Source organism: Miscanthus floridulus, chromosome 5 (assembly GCF_019320115.1).
Source record: "Miscanthus floridulus cultivar M001 chromosome 5, ASM1932011v1, whole genome shotgun sequence".
Classification (NCBI taxonomy): domain Eukaryota; kingdom Viridiplantae; phylum Streptophyta; class Magnoliopsida; order Poales; family Poaceae; genus Miscanthus; species Miscanthus floridulus.
Genome location: NC_089584.1, coordinates 50,680,531 through 50,691,848, shown reverse-complemented (window position 1 = coordinate 50,691,848; position 11,318 = coordinate 50,680,531). Strand labels below are relative to the sequence as shown.

The following is an 11,318-nucleotide window of genomic DNA, read 5'->3' as shown; positions in this document are numbered from 1 at the left end:
AAATTTTGGGCTCTAAAAGGGATTCTGTTAACCTCTGCATTAATCAGATCAGTTGGATCTGGGTTGCCCATTGGTCCTAGGCATTGGAAATGCGGCTGATCGGTTGGAATAACTAATTTGTTGCGAAGTTCCTAAGTTTAGAGGATCCGAAGAACAAAGAAAAAGAGAAAAAATTACCAACTGTATGAACTCGCAAAGACCAGAGGAATCGAGGTAAAAAGTAACGAAAGTGGAACGAACCGCAGGGACATCGAAGTTGATTGCCATTATCTTGAGGTAGATGGGGGCACGAGCTGGAGACTCGAGGTTGACGCTAGAGAAAAGTTCTTGTTGGTTGAGGTCGCGCAGTTGTTCGTCGGAGTCGCTGCCGGAAAGAGAGAATGCCAAAGATTGGAGTCTGAGGGTAGAAAACGAGCGTTCTAGAGAAATCTATTTATAAGCCGCTTGGAGTAGGGGTATTTTGGACTTATCTCTATGCCGCGCGCATGTGGGTCGAGGTGGTTCAGATGGATATGGTAACTGTTCGCACGATAATCAAGGGATTGTACAGATGATTTGATGGCAAGTAATCATGACTTGGAAGAGATCTCGGTACAGGATATTTTAATTCTGAAAATGGCGGCATTATTATGTTAGGATCTTGCCGATGGATTATTGTTTCGGTATCTTAACCATAATCAGGGCAAGAGTGGTTGGAAATTGTGTGATATTTACTGAGGTGTGTGAATTAGGACTAGATTTGATTAGATTTGATAACAGATCAAGTTTTGGCTTGGAGGATGAGTTACGGTAATTGGGCGAAGGCAAACGTTATCTGAAGTAAATTTCGGAGCATTAATGGTTTTATACTCCAAAATTGGGGGGCATGTGTTGACACCGTTTTTTGCACGTGTCAAAATGATCAGTGGGCGGCAGGAGGAAAGTTATTGTATACGCTGACAGCCGATGAAAATCAGCTTGTAAAGATGGTTGCCGATGAATGGTGGTGATCGATGGAAAGGTTGATTTAGACTCGGGCATTGCCGATAAGGTTGGAGATGTTATTGTCGATGCCGATGAAGGAAGGCTTGAAAACTACTACCGATGAAACAGGAAGTATGCCGATGGAAAGGAGGTCGGTGAGAATTCCATCGTAATTGAGGCGGATAGGGAAATAGATAGGAGTTGATTTCCTTTTCTATATTTGTTAGAGTATGATTCATGTAAGAGTCACGTGTTTCCTTAGATATGGACTTGGTGTCCTAGTCGTATTTGGTTATGTCTCTTTAGATCAGGGTATAAATATAGATTGAGGGGCAATGTAATATATATCAATCAATATCAAAACCAATTTTTACTCCTATTTGCATCTACTTACTTTTCAGCGACTTCGTCAATTTGCATATTTTTCCTTTTTACGAGTTCTCATTGATTCGGCGAGTTGCATCGCTTCAGTGCGACCTTCAGCGATTCTCGAGTTCCGTGTGAGTACCTCTTAGCCGTGACTTCCGAGCGTATCACTGTTGTCAGGACCAAAGTGCTCGTATCTTCATCCTTGTTGATTAACAGGTCAAATCGACTGGCATGCTTTGGATATCGATTCGGGTATTAGCCCTTTGTATTTGCAGATCCACTTTTGCATCAACAGCTATATGGGCTTAAGCAAGCCCCAAGAGCTTGGTATGAGCGCCTTCAGCATTGCCTCATTGAGAAGGGCTTCACCATTGGGAAGGTCGACACCACACTATTCACCAAGAAGCTTGATGGAGAAATATTTATTTGTCAAGTATATGTTGATGATATCATTTTTGGATCATCAAATGAAGATTATTGCAAAGAGTTTGGTGAATTGATGTCGAAGGAGTTCGAGATGTCAATGATTGGAGAGCTTACATTCTTTCTTAGTTTTAAAGTCAAGCAAATGAGAGAAGGGATTTTCATCTCTCAAGAAAAGTATACTAAGGATCATCTCAAGAGGTTCAATATGGATGAATGTAAGCCAATCAAGACACCAATGCCATCTAATGGACATCTCGACCTAGATGAGGGAGGTAAAACGGTTGATCAAACTCTCTACCACTCTATGATTGGTAGCTTGTTATATTTGACTGCATCTAGGCCCGACATCATGTTTAGTGTGTGTATGTGTGCTAGATTTCAAGCTAATCCTAAGGAAGCTCATTTGATTGCCGTTAAAAGAACCCTTAGGTACCTTAAGCACACACCAAGCATTGGCCTTTGGTATCCCAAAGGAGCTAGATTTGAATTAGTTGACTATTCCGATTTAGATTATGCCGGTTGCAAAGTTGATAGGAAAAGCACATCCGGAGGGTGCCATTTGCTTGGTAGATCACTTGTATCTTGATCCTCCAAGAAGCAAAATAGTGTGGCTTTATCCACCGCCAAAGCAGAATACATTGCCGCGGGTGCTTGTTGTGCACAAATACTTTACATAAAGCAAACTTTGCTAGACTATGATGTAGTTCTAGAAAAGGTACCACTTTTGTGTGACAATAAGAGTGTGGTAAAGCTTGCTAATAATCTGGTTCAACACTCTCGCACCAAGCACATAGATATCCGCCATCACTTTCTTAGAGATGATATGGCTAAGAATGATATTTCACTAGAAGGTGTAAGGACCGAGGATCAATTGGCGGATATCTTCACTAAACCGCTAGATGAGGCTATTTTTTTGTCAGTTGAGGAATGAGCTCAATGTGCTTGATTTTAGCAACTTCACTAGAAAATGAGCTTGTGTTGTCCCTTGCATTGCATTGTAATATACAACATGTTTATTTCTTGGTAATGCATTTAGGGCATGTCTAACATGGTTAAGATAACCACCAAAAAGCGTGTGAAGAAGTTTAACCTTGGATCAAACTTGACAAGCAACTAGAATTACTTTCAAGTATTGCATTGCATATGCATGTATGCTGTTTTGTCGTTTCTCTTCAATCACCCTTTTATTGCCTATTTTCTTAAAAAAATTGTAGCCTAAGGATAAATACTTTGAAAACTTTGAGGGTTTGACAGAGATCACTCACATCAGTCCCAATTGATGTTTATCTGGGTCTTATTGAAGTTGGGACTTGATTGGGAATAGGTAGTGCGAAGGAACATTGAAGATTTGATGAAAAAGGGTGACCGGACGCTGCACTAGACTCTAGAGTCCAGCGTCCGGTCAGCTCACAGGAGGTGAACAGAAGCGCAAAGGAGTGATCGAACACTAAAACAGTATTCTCCCTGCATCCGGTCAGACGGTGTCCCTACATCCGGTCAAGCGAAGAAGATGATCACAAGATGGACCAGACTCTGGCTGCGTCCGGTCAGGGTTAACCGGACGCATCCGGTCATGATTTGGGAGGTTTTGGACCTCTCTACTGTCGACCGGACTCCAGGTGGCAGCGTCTGGTCGTTGCCACTAGAGCGTCCGGTCAATGAAAGTCATGCGGATCTTAAACTCCTTCTTTCCTTATCCATCACGTGGGGGGGGACCATAAATTAGTTTCTTCTACACCTGCACCACCCGATCCCACAGCCGCGCCGACTTCGCCTGAGCCCTAGCTGCATGCTCCCGCGCTAATCTCGTCGATGCGCTGCTCCACCTACATTGCGCCGCCGTGCCCTAACTTCACCACCGTATCTGCATGCACCCACACCGCCCTTCGCCTACCCACGTCGTCTGATAGTGCACCACCACACAGCACCTCCCTTGCCACATCAACGCCGCTCGCCATGCCCTAGCTATGTTCTGCTGCCGCACTGCTCTGCCCCATGGACCCGCGCCATCTCACCGCATAACGTCGTGCCTGCCTCATGCCGCCTCACCAGAGCTGCCTCGACCTCGCCGTGCCGTGCTGATTTGACCTAGCCACTGTCTCACATGCCTTCATTGCATTGTTCGGCCGCCGCACCATGTCACCCGAACCCTAGCCATTGCCGACCCGATGGTTCCCCTTGATTCGTTCCTCTGCTCTTCGGTTCACCAGTTCATCAGGTAGCAAGCCATCGACTCTAATTTTTTATCTAATGCTTGTTTCTTAGGGTTTTGTATCTCTAGATGTATATTGTAATTATTCATATATCCGATCTATTCTATCGTACAGCGAGTCGGTGTTTTTGAGGTCACTTTGGCAGTTGTCAGTCAACTCGGGGCCAAGCTCGCCAGTATGGATCAAGGCCAAGCCTCGGAAGTGACATTTGGCAGTTGATTCTTGTCAGTGGCAGTTGTTCTTTACAACTCCAGCAATGGCACATGTCAAGAATGCCAGAGGTGCTCCAGGTGATGAGGATCCAAGGCCTCCGCCTCGCTTGCCTGCTGAGGTGAAAGGCAAGGCAAAGAAGCTTACAACAAAGAAGAGCAAGTTGTTGATGCAAAAAGTGGATCTGCAAACACAAAGGGCTAATACCCGAATCGATATCCAAAGCGTGCCAGTCGATTTGACCTGTTAATCGACAAGGATGAAGATACGAGCACTTTGGTCCTGACAACAGCGATACGCCCGGAAGTCACGGCCAAGAGGTACTCACGCGGAACTCGAGAATCGTCGAAGGTCGCACTGAAGCAATGCAACTCGCCGAATCAATGAGAACTCGTAAAAAGGGAAAAATATGCAAATTGACGAAGTCGCCGAAAAGTAAGTAGATGCAAATAGGAGTAAAAATTGGTTTTGATATTGATTGATATCTCTATTACATTGCCCCTTACTCCATATTTATACCCTGATCTAAAGAGACACAACCAAACACAACTAGGACACCAATCCCATATCTAAGGAAACACGTGACTCTTACATGAATCATACTCTAACTAATATAGAAAAGGAAATCAACTTCTACCTATTTCCCTGTCCGCCTCAATTACGATGGAAATCTCACCGTTCTCCTTCCCATCGGCATACTCCCTATTTCATCGGCAGTAGTCTTCAAGTTTTCCTTCATCGGCATACTCCCTGTTTCATCGGCAGTAACCTTCAAGCCTCCCTTCATCGGCATACTCCCTGTTTCATCGGCATCGACAACAACACCTCCAACCTCATCGGCAACGCCCGAGTCCAAATCAACCTTTCCATCGACCATCACCAGCTATCGGCAACCATCTTTACAAGCTGGCTTTCATCGGCTATCCAAGTATTCAATAACTTTCCCCTTGCCGATTAGCCCACTCCGACTATTTTGATACGTGCAAAAAACGGTGTCAACACATGCCCCCCAATTTCGGAGTATAAAACCATTAATGCTCCGAAATTTACTCCAGATAACGCTTGCCTTGATTATGGTTAAGATACCGAAACAATAACCCATCGGCAAGATCTTAACATGATAATGCTGCCATTTTCAGAATTAAAATATCCTGTATCGATATCCCTTCCAAGTCATGATTACTTGTCGTCAACTCATCTGTACAATCCCCTGATTATCGCGCGAACAGTTACCATATCCATCTGAACCGCCTTGACCTATGTGCGCGCGACATAGAGATAAGTCCAAAATACCCTTATTCCGGGCGGCTTATAAATAGATTTCTCCGGAACCCTCATTTTCTATCTTCAGCCTCCAATCCTTAGCATTCTCTCTCTCCGGCGGCGACTCCGACGACCAACTGCGCGACCTCAACCAACAAGAACCCTTCTCCGGCGTTAACCTCAAGTCTCCGGCTCGTACCTCCACCTTCCTCAAGACAATGGCCACCAACTTCGACGTCCCCGCGGTTCGCTCTACTTCCATTACCTTTTACTTTGATCCTTTTGCAAATTCATTCAGTTGGTGATTTTTCCTTTCTTCTGTTCTTTGGATTCTATAACTTTAGGAACTGCGCAACAAATTAGTTATCCCAACCGATCAGCCGCACGTCCAATGCCTTGGACCAATGGGCAACCCAGATCCAACCGATCTAATCAATGCAGAAGTTAACAGAATCCCCTTTAGAGCCCAAAATTTCTCTCTGAATTTGTGGAAAGACACATTCCGATCTTGGCCCAAAACCACCAAAGGGTGGAAAGATTGGTACTTGAGGGTTAATAGATCGATGCAAGTATACTGGGCAGAACGAAGGTTAGACCAATGCATCAGGCTATCTATTGCCGATATGCAGAAAAATGAATCAATGATAATTGCAGCTGCTTATTTCTGGTCAGACACGACCAACGCTTTTATGTTTGGACATGGCCCAGCTACCCCTACCCTTGCCGATATCCACATGCTTACTGGCTTGGACATCTCAACTGCCGATGAAGGCTCCATTTATGGTAGAAAGCCTGAATATAGGGTGAATACCCGCAACATCGGCGGTTGGACAGGATATATTCAAGAATACCAGAAGACCGGGACACTTAGCCAGAGGGAACATGCCACATTCCTGAATATGTGGTTAGAAAAATTTATCTTCTGTGGTCGATCAGTAGGACCAACCAACGCCTTCCTCCCTGCAGCTGAACTTCTGGCTAATGGCGTAAGGTTTCCTCTTGGCCGATACCTTCTGAGCTCCACTTATCATCTTCTTCATCAAGTGTCTCAGAAACTTTTGCTTGGCGAACCCATCGGCAACTTGGGAGGCCCGTGGTGGTTTATCAACATGTGGCTGAATGCCCATATGCACAAACGTTTGCAATGGGACTTTTTTGCTCAACAATTCCCACGAGAAATTGCTGAAGACTATGTGCTTGGGGATGATGAATTGGCAACACGCTCACCCCTCAATTTTGGTGAAGCCATAATTGTCCTTCCTGGAACAGAAGCCAACGAAGACCAAATCGGCAGATTCTTTCAAAGCTTCTACAATGGTCTTTCTCGTGATCATAGGGCCTGGGTGCCTTATATTGACGAAGAAAACAGATTCCCCCTTCTTTTCAACTTTGCCGATGACACTCTGAATCAAGATAATGAGCTCATGATGGCTATCATCACTCCCAGAGCAATTCCAGTAAATACATTCGGCAGCGGGAAAAACACCAACATTACGTATGAATTTTACAACCCATCGGCAGTATCCCGCCAATTGGCCTTTGGGCAACTGCCCATCAAACTCTGCTTTGCCGATGTGATCAAACCCAGGGAAACAATCACCTGCGGAACAGATTGGAATAAGGTAGTACAACTCTCCCCCGATGCCGATACTACAGATGTTGATATATCCACCTGGACACCAATATCTTTCATCACCGAGTCATATAAGCAATGGTGGCGAGAGTGGAAAGAACAACTGTTCGCAACTTCTGCTCACACATATCGGCACATGATCGACCCTGAATATGCCATTCCTGACGACGCGGTAAGTTTCCTCTAACTCCCTTCTGCTTTTCCCTTCATATATCAGTAACTGATTTTCTTGTAACAGGTTAACAACCCAGCACCATCGGTGAGCAAAAGTGGGAAACCCTTCAATCTCCGGCCTGTTTCCCCAACATCGCCGATCGGCTACAACGCTCCCACCTTAGCCGCTTTGACCCACCAGAAGATTCGTACCAAGACCATCACCTCCAAGTCCAAATTGGCTACATCCAGGGCTACTCCATCGGCTGCTGCTACAACCTTGGTCAAAGCATTTAAGGTAACAATCTTGTTTATTTTTACTTATGCCGATCACAAACTATATTAACCTTAATCATCAGGGAGTAAGAGCTGCTACTGGATCGTCATCGGCAATTCCACCGATATCAAGCACCACTTCTTTCGATGAACCTTCAGAGGTAGCCTCTTGACTTTACATTTTATCGGTTAAATATCATCTCTTACACTTGTTTTGCAGCAACAATTGGGTACATCGGCAAACGTACCAGATGTCCAAGCTTCACAACCAACAAGTGTCGATGCCCCCCAGCCAATCGTTGCCGATGCCCAAGCAAAGCGCAAAGCTTTAACAGATACTGAAGCACAGCCAAAACGACAAAGGTCTATGCCGATCCCTACATCTGCCCCAATGTCATTGGCCATCATACCTCAAGAGCCCACCACCGATGAAGTCACAGAGGATATCCCATCGGCAAGCTCAGCCGATCCCCCACATGACATACTCTAGGTTGCTTCCTCCAGTCAAGCACAGGAAATTGCCTTGAAACAGGTAAACCGATCAACCTAGCTGATTCACAATACTCATACTTACCCCTAACTGATCTCTTTCTCTCTCTCTCAGGAACAAGACTCCCCGAACAGCCTATTTTCCTTTGCCATCGACATTCCTGACGACGATGGAGAGGAGACAAGTTCTTCCCTTGCACTGGGAACAATATCGGCAGAGACTAAATCCAAGTTGGAAACCCTCCTGAACTTGCTACAACAAGGTACCGCCCAACTGGTAGATGATTCGGACCCCGCAAAGGCAATTTTCAAAACAATCCGTGGCCAGGTCCCTGCCGATGTTGAAGAAGTACTTTTCCCAGCAGCTCACTTAGAAAGCCGTCAACTGCAATATCAACGGGCTGCTCAGCGCATTGCCGATAGAGCAGCTCAGGCTCAACTCAAAGAAGAGATGCTACAACTGAAACAGATTGCCGATGAAAAGCACAAGGGCATCGGCAACTTGCAGACTTCGGGCGCTGAACTTAAGCAGAAAATCTCAGATTTATCAGCAAGGAAGATGGCTCTATTGGCTGAATTGAAAGAAGTCGAGGCAGCCTTAACTCATGCCCAACAAGAAGAAAGCCAGCTACCCGATGTCATCAAGGCCCTTCAGCAAGAAAGAGACATCCAGGCTCGCAAAGCCTTGGCCATGAAGAAAAGACTCAAGCCTGTGGAGGGTGTTGCCGATGACGATATCAAAGAAATGGAAGAAACCGACCAGATTCGCCTGCGTGCGATATTAGCTATCCAATCCTTGTTGAACGTATAATCTTATTTATTGTATCGGCACTTTATGAGACATTGGCATTTTTGCACAATCCTAGCCGATAGTACTGTTATCGGCACTTATACTTTTACGCATCCATCCAGATACTAGGATAATATTTCTTTAAATATTTTCCATTTAACGCTCTGGGAAACACAACCCCTTCAAGGGTTTCTAAAATATATGCATTACCAGGAACAGACTGATTTATCCGATATGGACCTTCCCAATTAGGAGACCACTTTCCAAACTTTGAACTTTTAGTCCCAATCGGTAAAATCAATTTCCAGACCAGATCTCCATCGGCAAACTCTTTTACTTTCACCTTCTTGTCATACCATCTAGCTACTCTTTTCTTATTTTCTTCGATACTAACTAAAGCCCTTAACCGATGACCCGCCACATCTTCCAACTCATCCTTCATAAGAGTATTATAATCATCGGCTGTCAGCTGATTTTGAGAACGTATTCGTCTAGAACCAACCTTAATTTCCCAAGGCAATACTGCATCGTGTCCATATACTAACTGATAAGGCGTTACTTTGGTTGCACCATGACATGACATCCGATATGACCACAAGGCTTCATTTAATACCGTATGCCACCTCCTAGGATTTTCTTCAATTTTGCGCTTAATGAGTTTGATGATCCCTTTGTTAGAAGCCTCAGCTTGACCATTAGCTTGAGCATAATATGGAGAAGAATTTAAAATTTTAATTCCCATACCTACAGCAAACTCATCAAATTCTCCTGATGTAAACATAGTGCCCTGATCGGTAGTGATAGTCTGAGGAATACCAAATCGGTAAACAATATGCTCTTTCACAAAATCAATCATATTGACCGATGTCACCTTTTTTAAAGGAATTGCCTCAACCCACTTTGTGAAATAATCGGTAGCAACCAGAATAAATTTATGTCCTTTACTCGATGGCGGATAAATCTGACCAATGAGATCAATAGCCCATCCCCGGAACGGCCACGGTTTGATTATAGGGTTCATAGCCGATGCAGGCGCTCTTTGAATATTACCAAACTTTTGACACTCCTGGCATCCTTTAAAATATTTAAAACAATCTTCAAGAATAGTCGGCCAATAGTACCCATTCCTTCTGATCATCCATTTCATCTTGAAAGCCGATTGATGTGCCCCACATACTCCTTCATGAATTTCACCCATCAAGCTTTTCGATTCATCATTGTTAACACATCTAAGTAAAACTCCATCTATAGTTCGATAATATAACTCATCATCGAGGAGCACATATTTGGTAGCTTGGAACCTTATACGTCTCTCAACCTTTCTATATGGATCCTTTAAATAATCGACAATCTCTTTCCTCCAGTCATCGGTATCAACTGCCGATGTTAACACTTCCTGAATAGGCTGATACCCTGAAGCATGCTGAGCTAGTCGATTAGCTTCCTCATTATGCAATCGAGAGATATGTTCAAGACGAAAACCTCTAAATCCTTCCAACAATTGCAAACATTTCTCATAATACGAAATCAAAGCTTCACTTCGGCATTCATAAATTCCAGCCAATTGATTTATAACTAGCATAGAATCACCAAAGATTTCAACAACATCGGCACGTATCTCCTTCAGCAATTCTAACCCTTTTATCAAGGCTTGGTATTCAGCTTGATTGTTTGTCGCTGTAGCAACAATCGGCAATGAAAACTCATATTTCCTTCCTTGAGGTGAAATTAACACAATGCCGATACCTGCTCCTTCACCACATGTGGATCCATCGAAGAAAAGTGTCCAGGGAGCAATCTCCAGAGAGTCCACTGTATTACAATGCTGAGTGACAAAATCAGCCATCACTTGCCCTTTAACTGCCTTAGTTGATTTGTAACGTAGTTCAAACTCTGATAATGCTAAAATCCATTTGCCGATTCTACCACTTAATATCGGCATTGACAGCATATACTTGACCACATCGTCTTTGCATATGACCGTACATTCGGCAGATAACAAATAATGCCTTAATTTGACACAAGAAAAGTATAAACACAGACACAATTTTTCAATGGCCGAATACCTCGTCTCAGCATCCACTAATCTTCTGCTCAAATAATAAATAACACGTTCTTTCCCTTCAAATTCTTGAATAAGAGCTGAACCGATAACTGTATCATCAGTTGACAAATATAACCTGAAAGGCTTCCCATGTTGAGGTGGAACTAATACTGGAGGATTTGATAAATATTTCTTAATTTCATCAAGGGCTAATTGCTGTTCAACTCCCCATACAAATTCCTGATCAGCTTTCAATTTAAGTAGTGGGCTGAAAGCCTTGATCTTACCCGACAGATTAGATATGAATCTTCTAATGAAATTAATCTTACCGATCAAAGATTGCAATTCAGTCTTATTGGCAGGAGCAATCACCTTGTTAATTGCATCAATAGACTTCCTACTAATTTCAATGCCCCGCTGATGTACCATAAAACCCAAGAATTGTCCTGCCGATACACCAAATGCACATTTATTAGGATTCATCTTCAA

The 11,318-nt window shown here is 43.8% G+C and overlaps 1 protein-coding gene across 1 annotated transcript; it reads left to right on the top strand.

Moving 5' to 3' along the window:
• The first annotated feature begins 5,785 nt into the window (after window positions 1–5,785).
• On the top strand, window positions 5,786–7,996 carry LOC136454627 (uncharacterized). The gene is made up of 4 exons (XM_066454990.1): window positions 5,786–7,249; window positions 7,316–7,528; window positions 7,590–7,667; window positions 7,727–7,996. The coding sequence occupies exons 1-4, from the start codon at window positions 5,849–5,851 to the stop codon at window positions 7,994–7,996; spliced, it is 1,962 nt and encodes a 653-aa protein (XP_066311087.1). The 5' UTR covers window positions 5,786–5,848.
• Window positions 7,997–11,318: the final 3,322 nt, after the last annotated feature.

Coding starts and splice junctions, on each gene's coding strand:
- LOC136454627 (XM_066454990.1), top strand. CDS start 5,849: ATGGGCAACCCAGATCCAACCGATCTAATCAATGCAGAAGTTAACAGA. Junction 7,250..7,315: donor ATGCCATTCCTGACGACGCG/GTAAGTTTCCTC, acceptor TTCTTGTAACAG/GTTAACAACCCAGCACCATC. Junction 7,668..7,726: donor CTTTCGATGAACCTTCAGAG/GTAGCCTCTTGA, acceptor CTTGTTTTGCAG/CAACAATTGGGTACATCGGC.